Source organism: Cucurbita pepo, chromosome 20 (genome assembly GCF_057944985.1).
Source record: "Cucurbita pepo subsp. pepo isolate OVF chromosome 20, ASM5794498v1, whole genome shotgun sequence".
Classification (NCBI taxonomy): domain Eukaryota; kingdom Viridiplantae; phylum Streptophyta; class Magnoliopsida; order Cucurbitales; family Cucurbitaceae; genus Cucurbita; species Cucurbita pepo.
The window spans coordinates 5546797-5569139 of record NC_141817.1 but is presented as its reverse complement, the minus strand read 5'-3'; the positions used below and the strand labels follow the sequence as shown (position 1 = coordinate 5569139).

General features: G+C 37.3%; 1 protein-coding gene across 4 annotated transcripts; it reads right to left on the bottom strand.

Annotated features, from left to right (window-relative positions):
- Positions 1–63: 63 nt before the first annotated feature.
- LOC111783663 (spectrin beta chain, brain) lies at positions 64–15552 on the bottom strand. 4 transcript variants are annotated; one of them, XM_087120530.1, is made up of 17 exons: positions 15422–15479; positions 15182–15283; positions 14060–14381; positions 7827–8070; positions 7272–7534; positions 6807–6971; positions 5633–6379; positions 5447–5535; positions 5091–5153; positions 4883–4971; positions 4724–4789; positions 3916–4542; positions 3735–3806; positions 3415–3485; positions 2614–2671; positions 966–1227; positions 64–835 (listed from the first exon to the last, which is right to left on the bottom strand). In XM_087120530.1, the coding sequence occupies exons 3-17, from the start codon at positions 14335–14337 to the stop codon at positions 183–185; spliced, it is 3747 nt and encodes a 1248-aa protein (XP_086976656.1). In that variant the 5' UTR covers positions 14338–14381; positions 15182–15283; positions 15422–15479; the 3' UTR covers positions 64–182. The 4 variants fall into 4 exon arrangements, with proteins under 4 accessions (XP_086976656.1, XP_023520346.2, XP_086976658.1 ...); XM_023664578.2 differs by lacking the exon at positions 15182–15283 and having other exon boundaries at positions 15422–15552; XM_087120532.1 differs by lacking the exon at positions 15182–15283 and having other exon boundaries at positions 7272–7531; positions 15422–15552.
- Positions 15553–22343: the final 6791 nt, after the last annotated feature.

Genomic DNA, 22343 nt, shown 5'->3' with positions numbered 1-22343 from the left:
AATCAAAATCAATTCAGCAGAGGGAAAAACAACACTCCTAAAACCTATGAATAACACAAAAAGTTACAAATACTTACTTACTTCCACTCCACTCTTGATTACAACTATGACACAAAACTTGCTGCATGCAAAATAGTTGCTTAATAAAGGAATTATATACAACACATTATCAAAGTGTACAACTAAACCAGCATATTCAACTCAGAAAGATCGTCCATTGGAATTTCTAGACCTATACCATCATCATCATGGTCTTGTAACCCATCTTCGTCAATATCCAACCACGAACCCAGGTCTTTCGATACATCATCTAGTTCTTCCATGCCATCTATATCATGCAATTGCAAGTTACTCAAGCCACTCGACTCCTCAGCCTCGTCTTTCGATGACCCCAACGACGCTCTGCTTCTGTCGCCAAATTTTGGCACTTCTGAAAGTTGGTTCTTCTCAGATCTACTTGCTGCTGAAGTTGTTGACAAACAACTACTTTTATGCCTGGGATTTGCCCTTGATCTACGGGCACCTTGACAGCCATCCAATGAGGGACCAAAGATGTTGGAAAGCGGATGGTTTTTGTTTGGGTCCCTTTCTCGCTCGCTTCTCTTGCCTTTTGTGCCTGGGGAGAGACCAGATGTGAGCATGGAGGAAGCACTTCCAGCAACTTCGTCTATTATGCGCATTTCCCTCTTCTTCTTCTTCTGCTTAATCATCGTCATCATGGATCCACGCATGGAGTGTTGCTCAGAAGAATTAATGGCTTGGGCATTTGAAGAACCTTTATCCACTGTATCACTCTGCGAATCATATCTCTCAGATGGCCCAAAAACTGTAGCACCTGTAATAAGAACAAAAACAAACTGTTATAAATGCTCATTCGCATATAGGTGAGAAAGCATGTAGATAAATATAGAATGAATCCATGATTACATCAAATATAATTAAGAAAAAAAGAGACATTGACATACCCAATCCCCTATCGTCCATCTGATGGGAAGCCTCGAAAAATGTATTAGTAGTTGTAGAGCCACAGAAGTCAACAGTTTTCGTATCTCGTTTGCTCGAAGGTGTAGAGAAAATAATATCCTGTAATGCAGGCTCACTGAAACAACTAATCCCGCTATCTTCAAACTCGTGACATCTAGTGAGAGTACGTTTCATAAAGGACCGGGCTGCTAATTTTGAGACCCTGCGGACCGTACTTTTTGAGCCACTACTGCCACGATATCCCTGTCGATATATAATTTGTTAGACCGCAATACCTAGGCTAAAGTAAATACCAAATTGCAACTTAGAACCCCTCCACAGCCCCTTCTTTTTCCAAACGATCTGACCTGCCAACTCATCCTGTGAGTTGAAAATGATAATGCGGGCTATAGTTCATGTAAGAAATATTGACAAAATGATTCCTCCAACGAAGCTTAAACTCGTGTTGACTAAGTTCTCGCATGCATCAACTCATTTACCATCTAAACAGTTTCTTCTGAGAGTAAATTATAACTTATTAGTCCTCACTCTACCACGAGTTCAAACTTTTAAGACAAGCTCAGGTTGCTAACATATTCTCAAATTTCAATTTGCAGCTTAAAATAAAGCGAGAACTTGGACTGTTCAAAACTCTAGTAGCATTAATGCCTAATATAACACCGTTTTATCATCATATACACATGTTCAAAAACTGCTGATTTCCAATCGACCAAAACTGAATTGCTGCCAACTCCTCCCCTCATGGTTTGTCTAGAGAATTATAATTGTGATGAAATTTGTCCTATTCTAGAGCTATCCTATAAATAGCCTTGCGACTCTTTTTATATGTATATTAATGCAATTATAGAATTCTCCAACTACTAGATGAACAATGTAAATGAGGCAGGTAGGATAAAAAATTTCATTCTTGTTCCTATATCTATGCTCAAGTTTCTTTTTCATGCCCACCCCATTGAAGGGGTATAGAGCAGGTCGGTGGTATTCCTACTAGCTTGCAAGTATCTCTCCAATTGTATGCAAACCTTGTTACTTTTTGAAAATTTTGAAAATTTTGAAATATGGGATTGCCTTTGATTTGATCCCTTCTAACTTGGTTTTTCAGGACCTTCGGGGTTGTTCTGGCTCATAATAGAGTGTTGCTTCATGATTGAGGAGGTGCTCTTGAATCCTCCTTTTCAAGACAAAGAAACAGTTCTATGATAGGCTTGATTTTTTTGCCAATTTGTGGGGTATTTGGCTAGGAGACAAGGTAGAATCTTTAGAGAGGCCGAAAGATTTGGTGAGGAGCTTTGAAAGTTGATGAGATTTAACTCATCTTGATGGGCATTTATTAATCAGACATTTTGTAGTTACCAGCTTAACTTCATTCTTTTGGATTGGAATCCATTCTTGTAGGTTTTGGGGTTTTTTTTGTCGGTGAACTTGTTTTTTGTTTGCCCTGGCTTGTTCTGTATCCCAATAAAATCTCGGTTTCTTATTTAAAAAATTGTAATATAATAACAATTTATAATATACAAACACAAATTCAAACTTCAACCAAATATATACTAATATAAAAGAACAAAAGTAACTGAAAATATCACATGAAATAGTAAAAATCAAATTTCTATGAGCAATGTTGCAACTTACCATTTTCCTACTGTAAGCCATCTCAACAAGTTTATCCATTGCGACTTTCTCGACTTCCCTGCACACAAAATATCATCATTCTAACCTCGTAAAGAAAAGTTCTAAAAACTAAAGATCACCCGAGAGTTGGGATAAAATTTTACTTTTTCTTTTTAAAAAAGTAAACCACCACGGCAAGCTCGAAAGCCTTTGAAGTAGTAATGAGGTCAATCTTTAACCTTTAAAAGTCATCTACTCACCAAATACTATATATTGCAAGGTCAAACACAAATCTAATGGAATGTGCAACTCGAAGACCCATGACTATGGAGAAAAATAGATTCATTCTATCTATCCATATGCTAATACAAAAGTAGAAATCAATATCTTCATGTTTCCATTGAATATCAAAACTAACATTATTACCTCTATTTCAAAACTAAATAATAATTTGTAGTTATTATATTTAAAAATGTGATAAAATTGTACTAAATACTATTTAAAAAAAAAAATAATAATAAAAATAAAAAACTCTTACCGCTCACATTACACAGTTGGGTATCATGTTCTTTTTTTTTTTTTTTTTTTTTTTTTTTGGTAAGAAACCAAATTTTCATTGAAAAATGAAAGAATAGCAGTTTGGTAAATCTCTAAACCAAAATTAATACATCATGTGAATCACCAGAATTAAAAAAAGCTATGTAAAAGAATGTTTGTTCTGAAAATATTTGAAAAACAACGGAACTACTAACAGAGCATGCTAGAAGCTCGACAAGAGACCCTAATTTCTGCAATTTTGGAATTCAGCTGCATGAGTCTTACCGTTTTTCCACAACTTCTCCTCTCTGGATAGATTGTTCCACCTTTTCCAGGTTGCGCCTCTTTCTCTCAATCTATTAAATAATGAATCATTATAGATAAGGATGATATTCACGAGAATATAAATATATCAAGTTGTTTGGCTTGTAACCAGGATGTTCTATATAGATAGTGTAGCTTTGTTTTCTTTCTTTTTTTTTTTTTAAAAAAAAAAAATCAATAGCTTTGTAACCCCAAAAGATGCAAGAATATCAAGAAACTAGATATAAGAAGAAAAAAAATTAAAAAATAATTTGTGAGAAATCAGTTCAATTAAGTGCAACCTGTTGGCACAAGCTTCTCTTATGCTCCATAATTTCTTGGTTAATGAGATCTTCTCCCTCGGCCAGATCAGGCTACAGTAAACACAGAATGGAAAAATAATGTAAGGGGCAAGAGAACATATGTGTTGAGTAAAGCTCATCCTAAGTTCTAAGCGTGAAACAGCAGTACAAAAAAACCTACCAAGGTCTCTGGATACAGCCCTATACTCTGTAGTTCCAGTAGAAGTTTGTCATTTAGTTGCATCATCTGATACTGGCAGTTGGAAGAAACATTAGGTACATTAAGATCCCTATATTGTAGCTGGAAAGAATCATTTGAACATATTTCACTGGCGTGTCCAACATCACAATGTGATAAATCATCCTCCCCTCGCCACTGCTCACCACCATGAATGAAGTTAGACATGCTTGGGTTCCGGTATGAGTTAGACACAGCAGTTCTAGCAGTTCTATCATAAGAGAATCTGTCAAACATATTCTTCGAGATTTGAAAATCTATCGTTGACTCAGCCTCTGATTCCACTCTATCTCTATGTTCATAATCATTAAGGTTACAAGAACCACAATGAGAATCATCACTTGTTGATTGCAGAAACGTGTGCTTCCCTTCACTTTGGTGGTAATATTCATCACAATCACGCTCTTCAATCAAAGCAGAAAGAACTCGATGGTACAGGGGTACAGCCTTGTCCAGTCTCCCCACGTCAAATTTTCCACCTTTTGCACCAGACAGAGTAAATTCCTTACTCAAATTGGACCCTCGGATTTCTTCAGAACAATTGGTTTCAGTTACATGCACACCAAGATCCTGAGAAATTCAGCACTAATTAGTTCGGAAGTTGATTTTTTTTTTTTTTTCTGGTGTGTTGTATTGTCCAAACAACTTTATTAAGCTAATATATATATATTTATATGTATTTATGGACTGAACAAGCATAAAAATTATTTGAACAATAAGCATAAACTAGATGAGAATAAAGCTGCAATACCAAGTTATCGTGTTCAATGACCTGCATCTGATATAACCTCTCACCAAGCTCCTCAGCCAAACTTAGCTGATCCAGTAAATCACCCAGGCACAAAAACTATTAATCTTAGACCGAAATAACATTGAAATGGAAAATATGTCAGCACATAACATAGTTTACCTGTTGCTTCAAGTTTGCTGCATCAGCTGGACTAACAGAATCGAAGATAGAATTCACTTTTTGCCAAAATGGACCAGTACATGCACGAACTACAAACACAAAAACTCCGCACTGTTGTCAAAAGAGAGAGTGTAGAAAGAATGGAGCCACAGTGATGGAACGTAAATAAAGTTATAATAAAAACAACTAAAAGTATCAAGAGGCATACCGTTGGCATTACGAGCAGAGTTGGCTGCCTCAAATAATTCTTCTTGATCATCATCAGATTCACCTGGAAAACAATGTTAATATCCAACAGTGAGCCAATGTCATATAGCTGCATAATATAAGTTACAAGTCTTCCCCATCAGTATCTTAATAATAAGTTCATAACCACAGTAGAATAAATCAAGATGAACCAGAAAAAATAAACCTGAACAGTAAGTTTCGAAGGAAAAAGTTCTTTTCACAAGGAGCAATATTATCAAATAGAGATATAAAGATCACAAAGTAAAAGCAGTGCTGATAAGTGACTTGGACTAAATGCAAGAAAGATCGATTAATTCAATGAACTGGTGTGGTCACCTGTTATATCTGTGGAGCGGCAAGTTAACCCCACATGAGCTGAACCCTTGCGATCTTTTAGTTTTTTAGATGGTGGACGACCTGATTTGCTAATTACAAAAATAAAGAAAATAAAATATGAGATTAATATGAGATTATGACACGACCATAATGCTTTAGGAACAAAAATAATATGAGTTCACATACCTTCTAATTCTCCCAGACATGGGCTTCATGTTGTGGAGTGGTTTTTCTGCAAATGGCCTCTCTGACTTATCTCTCACCAAAGGACTATCAGGCTTGACTTGGGTAGGACCCCTTCCATTCCTTCCCTGTCTTCGCACACCATCTCCCTTTTCATTCGCCAGTACCCTATTCTTCCTCATCGGAAATATAGAAGACCCAGCTTCAGCCACTGCACTCAAAGAAAACTTGCCACTGCTTGCATCTTTCCGTTTGACTTTGTCATCTCCAGGCCCTGATTCTTCACTTTCAGATATCCCACTTGGAGAAGAAACATTATCTACTTCCTTTTTAAACTTCATGGTATTGATGTCAACACTACTAGCCAATACTGATCCATTTGTTGCATTTGTTCTCTGACCAAAATCAGAAGCTGCAAACTCTTGAGATGGACTTGGAATTTCTCCATGATCTGGCACAGGTGGCAGCAACTTTGATCTCCTAGAACGAGAGTTTTTATGCCTCTGGCCAACCCATTGGGTAACAGGATGCGAACCAGTCGGTAGTGCATGCTTTGGATTACTTGAAAGTCCAGTCATTTGGGCTTTGCTAACACTAGCAGATTCCCAGGTTTGATGAGTTTCAGATGAACAATTAATGTTTGGGGATGAGTCTAGCCCCACAACCGATCCAGTTCTTGGTCCCCTAGAAACCTTTGCTTTAATCACAGTACAATGACTACCTACTGAGTTGTCTTCCCGGTTACTTGGCCTGACAAGGCAATGCATGTAAAAGGTAAACGCTATCCCACAAAAAAGAAAACGGAAAGGCAAAACAAAACATACCTTTAGTGTATTATTTGAATTATAGTTTGAGATATAGTTAAACAAAATAATTCAAACAAGGAAAACGCAGTCGTATTTTAACAAAAAAAAAAAAAAAAAAAAAGAAAAAAGGTTTAAAACTTCAAAATGCACTTTCGACTTCCAGTGTTGCTAAACTCCATCCACTGTACTCATGATTTCCAAATAAAATACGAAGGACAATCAATGTTCTAAGTCACTCAAAATCAAATGCAAGAATCTATAATCTTGAGTGGCATAAATTTTTATTAACGAGGAACTAGACCAGAAAACTTATAATAAACACACCCAACACAGTATTTAGATAATGAAAATATCATAGCAGATCTACATACCTATTGTTCCCTTTTAGCATCCTCTGTTCCAATATATAAGTACGACCCTTCAAAGGAAAAGAACTTTCAAGTTCATTCTTTGAGATGGTACTGGCATCTGAACTAGTGGGATTGGCAGAACCATCCAACCTGTTCATTCCATTTACTCCAGATGAAGATTTTGGTCTACAAAAACAATTTACCGAACCAAATATTAGTATCAAAGAGACAGTAACCTTTTGGGAGATTGTACAGTGCAGAATCTCCTCTTGAATTAAATTTCAATAGAAATTTCCTTCGTTTCCTAAAAGACTCATTAATATGGGCTGGGGTCCTTTCATAGATTCTCCGTTTGGATTTCTCAGGAGGAGATACCTTATCCCCTTGCAATTTTTGTGTATCCTCCTTAGTTTATATGAAATGCTAAGTGTGATCATCAATTCGTATGAGAAATCTTGAATCAAGCATACAATAGAATGTGGGTACCTGTGCCTTTGAGCATCACAAGAACGCAACTTAGAATCAGAATGCAGCTTCGTTTGAGTAGGTCGTTTTATTTCTCGATTGCCATTATTAATTCTATAACCAACAGCTCCAACAGATCGTTTCTTTTTAACTTTCTGATCCAATCCCTCTCCTCCAGCAAGCAATTTCCGAGTCTTTTCTTCACTTCGAAGAGAACCATCATCATTATCCTTCTCTAAGAAGGTTGTATTACTTGTGATTGTGGTGAACCTGGATTCTGGCTGCTAGAATTGGAAGATGAAAAATGACACACTTACCATATGTAACTATTTGGAAAAACATAAGAGTTCAATAATCTAAGTAGAAGACAACCATGGATTTTTTAACTCATCCCCTTTTTAGTCCAATTTTTTCACTATCTTCAATGACTACAAGGTTAACCCACCCACCGTAGTTTAAAGAAGACTATTAATATCAAAATAAAGCCCCAAATTCTCATATTGAATATGAATACCTAAATAATAGGGAAAAGATGACGAGTAAATCAGATATTGGATATTATCACATATTACAAACCTGAACATCAGATATGGATGAACGAGCGCGCTTATTCAAACCTACACTCTTTGCTCTGCCTTCCAATCTATAAATAACAACATCATGACCATTTCTCTGAATCTGGCTTCCCAATTTAGACAAGTTCCCACCACCCAGTCTCTCACTTGGTGAAATTTCAGTGCGCTGTCGCTTTTTTGAGCTCATGGCTTCCCTATATTTATCCAACTTGAACAAGGATTCACTCAGCATGTCTGCTCTTTCCCTGGAAAAATAAGTATACATGAATAAATAAATAAATAAATAAAATAATAAATGAAAACCAATACAGACAAATTTAGATCAAACGATAGCACTATCAAAATTCTGTCAATCTTATTCCTTATCCTTATAAACTCTCATATTCCTGCTTAATTTCCAAAATGAGCAAGAGACCCTCTCTCTTCATGTACCGATCTTTCCCCAATCTATTAAGATGCTCATTCAAGGTTCCCACATTGCATTAAGGATCTTGTTTCACTTTAATTGCAATTCACCGGCAAAGATAAAGATAAGCTCATGCATAAAAATCAAGTCGAGGTTACTCTTTAGGAGATCAGCTTAAGAGAAAGAACAAAACTAGGGGAGTGGATAAGAACACATTCCAGCTTTAACTTGATGTTTGTCGCATTGTCTCTTGTTATACTACTTAGATAAGGACTTCAGTAAATCTTCACCCCTTCCTGGTCTAACAGAAGAGCTTGTAGTAGAATTGACTGATTTTAGTAATCCAAAGTTCGAATGGATGCCTTTCTAAATGCATGACAAACTCCAGACCCTCGAATTACCTCTGGCAATGGTGCTTTTTTTTGGATTCTAGGTCTCTTTCTTGTTGTCTTTGTTTGTTCATGTTCGAAAATATGTGGCCGGGCAGATGAGAATGGTATGGTTTATGAGAAAGTTCAGGGCTTTAAAAATAGTGCTGAAAGATTAGAATTGCAAAGTTTTTAGTGATTTGAGGATCAAAAGGCAAGAGCATTTGGGGAGAGGATATTCTTAGAATGCACTTGAGGAAGAAGGTGGGTTAAGTGAGGCTTTCAAGGAGGAGTGGATCTCTATTAAGATCGAGTTTGCTCTGGTGGTTAGAAGGAAGTCAGTGAGTTGGAGACAGAAAACTAAGGTAAGGTGGCAGTATTACTGCCTACTTTTATAGAATGGCTAGTGGGAGATAGAACAAGAAATTTATAGGCCCCTAGAAAAGTGATATGGAGTGATTTTGTAGGAGAATGAGAAGATTGAGTAGGTGACTCTCACTTTTTAATCCTCCTTTTATGCCCCATGAGTTGGCCCTAAGCTATTCTTGGAGGGGGTTTGGTGTCCTATTGTAATGACCAGTACTTTTTAAAAAATAGATAGAGGGAAACTTGGTTGACAGTGAGGACAGCTGGAAAAGAAAAGAACAGGAAAAAACAGTTATGAAACACACAGAAAGCTGCCGCCACCGTACCCTGCCACCAACATACGGCAACATTTCATGCAAGGGAAGCTGGAACAGCCGAGACACCATCTTTTCATGGAGATGGATTTCTGGCATTATACGCAATCTCGAAGCCCAATTAGCTCACGGACTGTCTTACATGTAATTCTCTCCCCTGAAGAATCGATATTTCTCTCATCCTCAGACCTCACAAAAAATAGCACAGTCCTAGCTTGCCACAAAAATAACCCTTTCCCGCAAAAAGGCAGATGGATGAAAAACTTCTCAATGAATCCTAGCTATAGCCAAATACTTCAAAGAAACCATGCCAAACAGCCTGAGAAAAATCACAACTCCAAAGGATATGATCGAGGTCATTAGGCACCTTTCTGCAAAGAACACAACAATGCCACCCAACCAAAAAGGACCCTTTAGTCGGGATTCAATCCAAGGTGTTAACTCTTCCATGCAAAAAACATCTTTAAAACTTTTACATTCCACAAAAAAAAAAAATAATAATAAAAAAAATAAATAAATAAATAAATAAAAAAGAAAAGAGGGATGGTCAAGCAATGGAAGAAAGGACTCCAAGAAAAATCTTTGGAAGAGAAAGGACTCCAAAGGTGAGTATCACTCTGTTAGGCCTAAAACAAAAATAACTAAGCAAAGTAAAACAAAAATAACTAAGCAAAGATAAAAGTGCCATGGCATCCACCGTTTCCCATTGGTCAACAAACAATGGAGACCTGAAGAAAAAGTAGGTAAAGACCACACTCGGGAGAGGATCCACGCCACCGAATGACTTTTAAAAGAGGTCAACTAGAATAAATGAGGAAACAAAGAGCAAAGGGGTTTGTCCCCAATCCCTTATCCTCCCAAAAATAAGTGTCCCTCCCATCCCCCGCCACATTCTAAATAAACTGAGAAAATAAAAGAAACTGAGCCGAGACAGATGCCTTTGATCCCACCATCGGTGTCAGCTTCTACCTTAAGGTGTTAGCTTCATTGGCGAGCCATTTAGTGAACGTGGATTTGTTTCTCACCTTCATGTTACCAATGCCTAACCCTTCAAGTTGTCGGCCAAGAACGACTTCCCAATGCACAATATGCAAACTATTACCCCCCGAGGAAGGTCACTCAAAACAAACTGAATCAAGGTAAGTCTCCCACCTCTTTTAGAAAATTCTCTTTTATCCTAGAGGCATGCATCTTATGAATCTTAATGATGATGAGTCCTAAAACAAGAGACTAAGGGTTATGACCAAGGGAAGACCTATATAGGAAGAAGGAAAAACACCCACCTCAAACCCAACAAAGGAAGTCCACTTTCCTAGTTTGAGTCAGTCACAATTTAATCCTAGAAGCTGTCATTTGTGGCCCCAAATAACAATAAAATTTTGTTCATATTAGAAAATGACTCTTCGCTTCCAAAACCGAAGAAAATCGTTGATCTTTAAAATAATTCCCTCTTGTTTACACAAGGCTCTATTGTGAAAATCGTCAATCGTCATCTTCCAAAACACAAGGCTCTATAGTCTTCGATGGCCTCATTATCCATAAGAACTTGGCCCAAAATCTAACCACTAGCCATAAAAGTCCCTTGAGAACTAGAGATCGTCATAGGGAGAACCTTTATAAATCTATGAGCCAACACCTTCACAATGATTTTATACACGTTGGTCACTAGACTAATAGGTCTAAAGTCCTTCACTTTCGTAGCCTTTTCCATCTTGGGGCTAAGACATATAAAAGTTTCATTACAGGATCCGTCTAGTATGCCTTTTTCAAAGAACTCACTAAATGCTATCCAAAGATTATTCTTAATCCACTCCCAATGGTCTTGGAAATAAGCCATCAAGAACCTATCAGGACCAGTGACCGTGTTTCTATCAAACTCAAAGACCACCCTTTTAATCTCTTCCAACATTGAAGGGGATTCTAGCGAAGCTTTGTCTTCAAAAGAGTTTGGTCACCAATCTACCCTCTCCACTAAAGGGCTAAGCCAAACCAACAAATCAAACAAAGAAGAGAAGGAGAGAACCTCTTCTTCAATCTCCTTATCCTCTTTCAACACCACCCTAGCCTCATTCTCAAGAGTGCTAGTAAAATTCTTGTTCCTTTTGGCACTTGCCATTCTATGAAAAATGTCGTCCACTAAAGGGCTAAGCCAAACCAACAAATCAAACAAAGAAGAGAAGAAGGAGAGAACCTCTTCTTCAATCTCCTTATCCTCTTTCAACACCACCCTAGCCTCATTCTCAAGAGTGCTAGTAAAATTCTTGTTCCTTTTGCCACTTGCCATTCTATGAAAAATGTCGTGTTACAGTTAAAATCCCTAGCCAACTATCTTCACTTTTTGTCTCCAACTCATAGTTTACTCATTCATGTCATATAAACTTGAAGGAAGATTTTGGGATTGTACCCACGTTGTCCAAGTTTACAACAAAATGAAATTGCATTAAATGCACCCGAGCCTTAGGTATGAAAAATCAAAGTTACACTCAAGTTACATTAAAAGAAGTCAAATGATTCAAATCGTGAGTTTGAATATAAGTTTTCTCTACTCATGATCTTGAACATCAAGGTAAACATGTTTCTATTTTCTTCCTTTGAATGAAATCGTCTTAATTTGGGGTTGCAGCATTTGTGATCTAGGGGGTTGCATAACCATAAGAGTTCTTAGATTCAGTTGACTGAGATTTTCTTGTCATATCCTTTCAAATTAGTTCCACAAACTCGGCTTTTAAACCTAAACGTTTCTCCTTATCAGACTCATTCAGCCTCCCTACCGCCTCCTCCAAATGATTCAAGTCTTTTAAGTCTCCCAACACCTCTTATTCCTTTAATTCGAAGCCACCAAGCACCTCCTTATTCCAATCCTTTAACACCCCTTTGCAACCAAACACCTCCCTGTTCCAATCCCTTAACACCCCTTTGAGAGCCCTAAACTTCCCCATTATGCAGAAATTCTCCCACCTCCTATGAGCAGCCACCAACGTAGATAGGAGGTCATAAAGGAAGGATGGGCAGCCACATCTTCTCCAATTTAAAAGGGCAAGGACCCCAACACATAAACCCTGAATCTAGACAAAGTGATAAATGGTCAGAAGTCTTTCTAGACTCCAAGCACTGCTTCGCACTAAGGAACACTTCCTTCCACCCTTTGGACAACAAAAACCTGTTAATCAAGCTTTGGTACCTACTATCAGACCAAGTGAATCTCCCATCAACTAAGGTTGGGAGGGTCAAACAAAGAGAAATCCTCAATAAAACTATTAAATCAATTCATTGACTGAGTCACTCTTTCACCACCTGTTTTCTCATAAGGACCTCAAAAAATGATTTGTTCTCGGATTCAATTGTGAATAAGTTTCATTGGAGGCTATTGTCCTAGGAGAAGGGTTTCTTTTTGAAACAGGGAAGACTTCCTCTCATTCAATTTGTGTTGAGCAGCATTTCGAGGTATCACATGTCCCTTTTCAGAATTCTTGTGTTTGTGAATAAATTCTTAGAGATGATTACGAGAGACTTCCTTTGGGGAGGGATTGAGGAAGGAAGAGTATCACATTTAGCTAAATGGGAGATGGTGGCAAAACTAGATCTGAGGGGGTTTGGATATAGGAAATTAAAGGACTTGAAATAGAGCCCTTTTAGTTAAATGGCTTTGGTGTTTCCACCATGAGTCTAACTCCATATGACATAAGGTTATTGTGAGCAAATATTAGCCTCTTCCTCTTGAATGGATTGGAGAAGAAGCTAAAGGCACATTTAAAAACCCTTGGAAAGCTGAGGGGCCTATTAGTTTGTTTTGGTTTGTCTAGTGTTCAAAGGGTGATGAGATATTGTATTTTTGGGGAGGATAAGTTGTCAGGGGATGGCCCCATCTGCTCTCAATTCCCTAATTTCTCACTTATCCTCGATGAGGAATCACTCCATGGCAAAGATGTTGCCTAATTCTCGCTTTTCCTTCACTCTTTTTTGAGTTTTGACGTGCTTTGTCTATTGGGAAATATCATATGTTGTTCTCTCGTTGATTGGGGAGTTTTGTTACAGTCCACGGGAATGGATGTTCATCTTTGGACTCTCTGTTCTTCCAAGGGCTTTTTTTGTAAATCCTTATTTCTTTTCTTGGTTAATCCCTCGTCCTCGAGTGGTGTCTTTGCCTCGTTGTGGAAGGTAAAAAATTCAAAGACAATTAAGTTTTTTATCTGGCAAATTTCCCTTAGAAAGGTTAACACCTTAGATAGGGTTTCGAGGGAGTTGGCCAATTTGATTGGGTTGCAATGTTGCATTCTTTATAGGCGGGTAGTTGAGTACCTTGATCATATCCTCTAGAGCTAGGGCCATTTACGGAATTTGGCTTGAACCTAACTAGACATAGGGGTTGTAGAAAGATGATCAAAGAGTTACTTCTCCACCCTCCTTTTGATGAGAAAGTAATGATTTTGTGACAGGCCGAGTGTGGATTATTTTGTAGAGTCTTTGGGGAGAGCGGTATAACAGAGTTTTTGGAGGGCTTGGAAGGTCTTCAAGTGAGCTTTGGGCTCTTATTAAGTTCAATTTACCTGTGGAGTAGTGGCTAAGTGGCTAAATCATTTCGTAACTATCTGTTAAGTCTTATTTTACTTGAATTGAGGTCCTTTTTTTAGTTTACCTCCTTCTGTGAGGTCCCTCTTTTTTTGTCCTTCTTTCATTTTTTATCAATGAAAACTCAATTATTCATTAAAAAAATATGTAAAAAAAAATCAACTTCAATGGAATTGTTATACAAAAATTATAAAGATGAAAAAAAATATACCTGGCCCTTCTTGATGAATCTTGCACGCTATCTTTAAAATGCTTCATCTCCTTTGAAGCCACCGGAGGTTGACGTTTCAGATGTACTACTCCAAAAGGACGGTCCTCCAATGCATTTCCAGAAGAAACACCTAGAGCTTTTTTCAGCTCCCCTGAACATGAAATTTTTTGATTGCCTAATGTAATGGGCTCCAACGGTAAGCATTGGGGCAAGGATGGCATATTTGATGGTACAAATGCACTTCCTCGATTTAAGTTATTCCCAGATCCTATCATCATACACTTGAAATAGTCTTTCGATGTTCCAAATTGGCTCAACAATCCTTTAAAGAAAAATCAACCCTTGAATATCAACTTCCTACCATTATAAAATCACAAAGAGAGTAGAAACAACATAAAAGCTCTAATTCAAAAAACTATAAATGCATACACGTAGTTTGTTTGTTTGTTTGAAATAATTACTTATTAAAAAAATCCTTCATTAACCATCTGAGAATGAGATTATGGCAGCAAGACACCAACAATAATGCAGTAAACAAGATACGACGATTGGAGGCACCCACAAACATAGAAGTGGTCAAACGGAGAGGACTTTCCGTAAGATTATTTTGAATCTAGTATGGACACTTGATTGGTCGAATATGTTTTTGTGGAAAGCAGCAATGAACAAAATAAAAACCACTTCCGAAGTACTGCTTTCCACAATGAATAGGGCTATTACAGTAAGCCGCCATAACCAAAAACCATCATAACCGGACATAAAATTATAAATAAATAATAAAAACCGACAGGAACTTTTCAGTGAAATAGCAAAAAATAATCACAATACAAGTACATCCACCAGGAGATCACAGGAAAACAAAAATAATTTTTGTCAAACTGCAAGACTGAACCAATCCCCGTTTCCTTCTCGAATATTCTTCGAAGCCTTTGCAATTAAATGTCCCAAATAATTGCCTCAACGGCTTACGACCATACACACAGCATTCCCTTTTCATACGTTGAAGCGTTGACAAGGATTCACTTCCAATAAACCATAATAAACGGCAAAAGACTACTCTCAAAATCGACAATGAAACAAAACTTGCGGGTAAACAAGTTGGGAGTCAGGAAAACCACGTACTTCTCCTGCTCGCGCACAAATGTCGCGGAATAAATCAGCAAAAAGATGGAATTATTTCAGAATAAGCGGTTTAAGCGGCCAAAGAATCACGAACTTAGCAATCTAAACATATTGAGAAATGGAAAAGTGAATGAGCGGTAAAACCCTAAAAATAAGCAAATGTAAAGGGAAGGAAAGAACTGCGGTGGATGAAGATCAGTGAAAGAAACGAAAAACCGAAGGCGATAGTTTAGAGAATACCTGAGAGAATCCCGAAGAGGTCAAATGGTGAATTGATCCACTTCGCTCCGATCGAATTGAGACAAAGATTAAATCGCAGCGTTATATATGCCACGAAGAACAAAGGGAAGGAGAGTTGCAGTAGTGGAGGCGGAAGGGCTAAACGACGTCGTTGAATACATGTTTTACCCTGCGTACGCGCCAATTGGCTGTTCTCCTCTTGGGATCGTATTATAATTAATAAATAAATAAATAAATAAATATTTCAACTAAATTATTAGAGAAAAGGAGTTAGTGTCCAAGTAGCATATGGAAGCCCCTTAAAGAAACTTGGTTGACATATACAAAGTATGTCCAACATGTGATTAGGAGCTTAATATAATAAACGTTTGTGAATATGCTATGAATTTACGAACATTATGTATGTTGTATGACTCTAGTTTATGTTTATGAACCGGTTATGATATGATATGTGTAATTTTAGCCTACTAATTCCCGTGGAATCCCTAACCGACGTATTGTGTGTTAAGTTAAGAACAATGATTATTCTTGACCGTCATATTGTGTGCTATTTTAGGCCACCAAAGAGTTTAGTAGACATGACTGTATTTAACCGATAGCGAGTCTTACATACGTGTTCGTAATTTGTAATAAGCATGAACAAAGCATACATATAAAGCTTAAGAATAACTAGATCACCTGAATAACGATAGAGAGACCCTAGCATATGAGACTAGAAGCCAAGGTAGTGATTGGACCGAGATTCCGATCTAGACTAAATACCTAAAAATAAACCGTTGCGAATAAAACTTAAAACATACAAGAAAGATAATTAATAAAACACATTGATAACAATTTTGTTACTTACTAAGTAAATTAATTAATCATCAAAATTACCTTTAATTTTTTTTAGATGGACATGATGTAGTGTGATCGAGACGACAATGTAGTCGAGTTGCAGACTCTAGGGATCCTGTTAAGGATATTTAGTAATAAATTCTAGTTTACCGTATATATCATATTTAATATTTTATTATAAGGCAAATACCCTTATTACCACCATAGGTATCTTCCCATTTATTGGTATTTCCATTTATTACTGTTTCCATATCCTTATAATTTATTTGATTATAAATAAGATAACTTTCACACCATTTAGGTGCGATGGATTAATCAACCATTCTTATGGTATCAGAGCCATTTTGGTTTAGCAACCCCGATCCTTTCTTTTCAATGGCTTTTGAAATCTTCTACTGTTCTTCTGATCCAATCTAGACCTGAATCCGTTTTAGATGTATTTACTTTGTTCTATTTTGGAAGTTATGATGAATGTTTATATTTATAAGTTGTTCTCGTGTTTCATGAAAATTTGTATCAATTATGTTTTAAAATAGAATGATATGAGTTGTATAAGATATTTTTACAAAATATATTATAGTCAATAATAACAATCGTGAATCGAGTTTCTGGTAAACACACATTACAAGTTAGTATTGGAGTCCAGGTTATAAGTTTGGTAGTGTAATGCTAAAAAAAAACGGTCAAAGTCGAACGGACAAAATGGGCATTTTGACCCTCAGCCCATTATAGGGGTCTTAAGGATTTTCCATAGAGTACTTGCAAAAGAGAAAATGTGACAGAGGAAGTTGAGAAAAAACTTGAGAGGGAAAAGTAAATCAACTGAGTCCACGACGGAGAATCACCAACGAAATTCATCTTCTACCGAGACTTACACTCTGGAGCTTCTTCTTGGAGAGAAAAAAGACTCGTGTTGTTGAGGTTCCATCTTCCGTCAAGATCCGAGAGAAATCCGCAAGGTAAGATCTCAAACGTTACTCTTCAGATCTGAGATCTTTGTTTGCAAATAGAGTGTTAAAGTTTGCTATCTTCATCTAGGGAAGATCCACCACTGATTTCACGAGGAAATTGGACGAAACGTTGAGATCTAAGAATCTTTCCAAGAACGGTAAGGATATTATCAGACCTCTTTCCGACACTCATAACTCGTAGACCTCTTTCCGACGCTCATAACTCGTCGTATGATTAAGTAAAAATCAAGAAAAAAATATTGGCACGATGATCTAAAACTTTGTTGAAGAAGTCATTATGGTTTGGATTAAGAATCGAAAGATAGAAAAATGAGAAGAACGTCGAAAATCTCATTTTTCTACTAGGAGGAGAGAGAAGGCGACAGCGCCCCACGTGTCAACTGGCAAGAGGCCTTCGTGCGCCAATAACCACCGGACACGCGTCGAACGCCGCCTGGAGAGACGCAGCTCCAGCCTTCCAGCGACACGTGTCCGCGGCCACGCAACCCGACCCGCGTTCCTCAACTGACCCAGTACCCGCGTGAGGAAACGAACCGCGACGACCCGCGGTCCATCCCAACCACTGCACCCGAACCGAACCGATGACCCATGGCTACAGAAAAACGTCCGCACGTGACACTCGTGCGTGGAACCTGCGAGTGAGCTTGTCCCGGCGCATGGCTGGCGCGTGTAAGCCCGATTTCCTCCCGTTTGACTCTTGTTTTCCCTATTTTCCTCCCGAATCCAATCCTAACTAATATTTTATATGAAATAAGATCTAATTGAGAAAAATTGGTACTTTTGGACATGCTAATTGTGTGGAAACGTTAACGTAAGGGCACGCATCATCTAAGTAAGTCACCACACGGAACTTTAGGGAGAAATACTTGTAGGAGTCACTTGGTTATGCATGCATGCTAGTTCAATTACCTTAGATGGTAGCTTTCCATGTTTGAATGGAGGTAATTTGTTTGTTAAGATCATGGATGTATTATGTGAAGTATTTTGGGAATATTCTGAGTGTAGCAATTATGATTTAAGCTTCCTCTTTATGTGTATATGTTTAATTCATGCTGAAAGGAGGATGAGAACTTGTGAACTCTGCGCTCCGGGAGTTGATGGATGTTATCGCCCCGTTGAGTATGTATGTTTATTTTGTATGAATTTTGTATGATGATGTTGGATGATAGATGTGTGCACATTCCGTTAATTTCCATGACCCACAGGAATGATAAAGTCTAGGGATTTGTGGTTAGAGTGACAAGTCACTAAGGTATAGACCTAACATTTTCCCTAGTAGACTATAAGACCACCACGACATACGAACCACCTCTAGAGTAACCTTAGGTTGCATGTGTGTGATTGGTGTCATAGCTTCGTGGGGGACCAAAGGGTTCCTGATTAGAATCCGACTTCTCTTAGCCGTTTTAGCATGGAAAACGTGTGCACACGTCGTATAGATCATTTAGTTGGATGGGTTAAGGGGGGTAGCTCTCCCCGACCAGGGAGATTGTTATGGGCCTAGGGGGTTGCAGCTCAATTCCTAGGTAAGATACCAGATAGTCTCAGAGCCATGCCGAGGTAGCTACTCGTAAGGCACCAGTCATTACATAGGTCGGTATAAGGGAACTCTTAGGGGTTTAAATGGAAGGACAATGAACCAATGAAGCCCCAAGGAGCTAAAATGAAAACTAGATGTCCTAGAGTTAAAGTAAAGTCCGTGGGAGTTTGTTAAGAATAGAATGCAATAAGAGCCTACAAGTAGGTGACTTACTGAGTAAAGTCCATCGGGTATATATTTAATGTGAAACACCCATTTAAAGCACACGATGTTGGTGTTGACAAGGCGAGAAACTCAAATTCAAGTGTCATTTTGTTGTAAAGCTCAAATTTCCTCATCTATGACAGCAAGCCAAGTAGAATTCTTAGCAGTAAATCCTCTTAGCTCACTAGATGGATGCAAGAAGAGCATAAAGAAATCCAAATGAGCCCAAAACACCCAGATTTGTTGGATGACAAGTCTTGATAAACTAGCTTTGGGTAGTGTGATCATAGGATGAGAGTGTTGACCTTTTGGCCCTTGATCTCATTTTAATTAATTTCATTCAACTATGATTGATGTTTTGATGATAACAAACCTACTTTTAATTATTAACTATTTTCAGTATTTTGAACGGTCCACAGTTAAGGTTGGGAATAACGATTTCAACGACTTTTCAATTACTCAAATCAGAGCTAAAACGAAGAAATTACAGTCGAGACAACATACCCGACGTGATGATGTGACAACAAAATCAAAATGATAGACAAATCAAAATATATCAAAGTATGACACTTATAATTTTGGAAGAGTAACAAAGGGTGGAGTTTTTCTTATTATTATATTTCTAAATAAAATTATTTTTACAAAACATAAATGTGAAATATAATCGTTACTCACATCGATTTTTATTATTATTGTATTATATTATTATATTTTAAAATTTTGGTGGTTATTCGCATAGTTTTAATTATTATTATATTATTATATTTATAATAAATTTTGAAATTTTAATTAAGTGTTACTCACATAACTTTTTTTTATTATTATATTATTATATTTATAAAAGAATTTGAATTTGTCATTTCACCGTTACTCACATCGATTTTTATTATTTTTATATTATATTTAAAAAATTTAAATAAATGAATTTGGAAAATTTTCTGATTTATTTACTTTTAATCTCCACCTTCCATTACTCCTAACACGATCTAATGGTCAATATTAATTCCTACATTTTGCCACTTTTCTCTCCGGTATAAACTCATCAACTTCCATAAATTCTCCCATCCTCATTTGTTCAAAGTCTCCATTCTTTGTTTCCAAGCTTCCAATTTTATTTTTATCTTATTCTTGAGAGATATTTTTTTATTGTATTGTGAGAAAATAGTTGAGTGCTTCAAATTGTAAATCTACTCTTTGAGAGAGTTGTGGTGTGTTACTACCAAATTCAAATACTTGTACCGATTTGATCCTGCGCCGCGGAAAGGATTGAGTTTGCTCTTGAACTCGTAAAAAGAACGGTTTGGCTCTGATCCGTGGAAAGAGTCGAGAAGGTTGTTTATTCAAATTCCCAAGAGGTGCTTGGGGAGTGGAGTAGGTCGAGTTTGACCGAACCACTTTGAAACTACGGTGTCATATTTTCTAACACTTTCCTATTTAATTTCAAAATTATTATTGTGATTTATGGCATGTTCTACTTGATTATTGTTTTGACTTCAATTATTTTGTTCTAGTAATTATCATCTTTTGCTTATTTGTAAAAAGTTTCATCATTAGAAAAATTAATCACGTTTAAACACTTTTATCGTTAAAACCCTATTCACCCCCCCTCCCATCTAGGGTTGCCATACCGATCCAACAGAGAGTCCAAAGAAGAAGAGGAATCAACAGCATGTTCAATAGGGGGCAGATCAGAAGTCGATGGTGGCAAAGAGGAATCTACAAGAGAAGTATCAACCTGCACAGACTCATAACAAGGTCAGAAATATCACACGGAGAGGAGTTGGATCGAGATATGTGTAGTGAAGAAAGGGTAGAGGAGGATGAATCAATATGATAAAGGCGCGATTACAAGAAATTTGAAATATGAAGAGAAGAAAGAGGTTGGGCCTAGGAGGTAGGGACAGTAGAGAAGTGAGTTTCATTAAATTGAGCGTGACAGATGATGTATAGTCTAGTGGTGACATCAAGACAACAAAACTCTTTATGAGAGAGACGGTAACCCAAGAAAATGCAAAAAATGTGAGAAAGTTTATTAGGAATTTAATTACCCAAGTAAGGATAAATATGATAATCAAAGGCATAAAAATTGTCTTAATGCGGAGAGTAGTCGTAGATAAGTTCAAAGGGTGACTTACCTCCAAGAAGTGGAGTAGGCAACTGGTTGATGATATAAGCTGTCTCAGTCACATGACGATGTTTTCTCTTAGCATGACCATTTTAAGCAAGTGTATATGGGCAAGAGAGTTGATGATGGATGCCAGAAGTACGTAAGTGAGCTTTGAAATAAGTGCTAGTAAATTCAGCACCTCCATGGCTTTGAAAAATCTTGATAGGAGTAGAATATTGGTTTTCCACAAATTTTTAAAATTGAAGAAAAATATCAAATAAATCCTACTTAAATTTTAAAGGGTGAAGCGAAGTGAATCAGAAATAATCATCCATAAAAATAACATAGGAAAGAAAGCTCGAATTGAATTTTATGGGGGAAGGACTCCAAAGATCACAACTAATAAGATCTAACACATGAGACGACCATGTTCATTGCGAGAATAAGGCAATCGATGACTTTTCGCAAGCTGACAGGTAATACGTAGTGATGGAAAAGACAATTACGACGTAAGAAAAAAGAAATAAAATAATAATTCACCTGATCTAGGCAAGCATGCCATAAATCATATGAAGCACGTAGGGATTTAGTTTTAAGGACATAAATAAAGGCAGAGTTGTCCTGCTCCAACACATATAACCCTTCATCCCTTTTACCGGTAGCCACCACATTTCCTGTTTGACGATTTTAGACAGTAATAAGATTATTAGTAAATGTAACGGAGAGAGAAAAATCAGACGTTAATGTACTAATTGAAGGAAGATTTTGAGTGAGACGAGGGACAACCAAGATATCTAATAAAGTGAATATTTGGAATAGGAAAAAGAGTAACAGTGTAGTTAATGGGTAGGGAGACACTTTTTCCTACGATCACAGAGTCCTTACCCTTGTAATTTTTAGACTGATCTAAAATAGATAGATTGGTGGTCATATGGCCGAAGCCCCAATGTTCAAAAATCAATCAGTAGCCTCGAGTCCAACAATAGAACATGACGTGTTGAAAGCTTCGGCAAAGTGAGTATGAGAAGAATCAATCTGGACGTATTGTCTGTTGCAGTAGTAAGCATAATGGCCCTTCGTGTGGTATATTTGATAGCGAGGTGGTCGAAGACCCTAACTCGAGTGGGTTCGTCTTCGATTGGAAGAATTATTGTTGTGGAAATGAAATGACCTCACTAGTTCGTATAGGAAGAAATGTGACTTTCATGGGTGTGGCCACGATTAGTGGTTGTGAATGTCGCGAGAGTGAAGTCATAAGATTCA

Bases quoted from the DNA above. Each gene is read 5' to 3' on its own strand.
- LOC111783663 (XM_023664578.2), bottom strand. From the start codon at position 14,337: ATGATGATAGGATCTGGGAATAACTTAAATCGAGGAAGTGCATTTGTA. The intron at 3,807-3,915 runs GTAGGTTTTTTT...TGTTTACTGTAG, and splicing joins GGCTGTATCCAGAGACCTTG to CCTGATCTGGCCGAGGGAGA. The intron at 836-965 runs GTATGTCAATGT...TTCTTATTACAG, and splicing joins GATGGACGATAGGGGATTGG to GTGCTACAGTTTTTGGGCCA.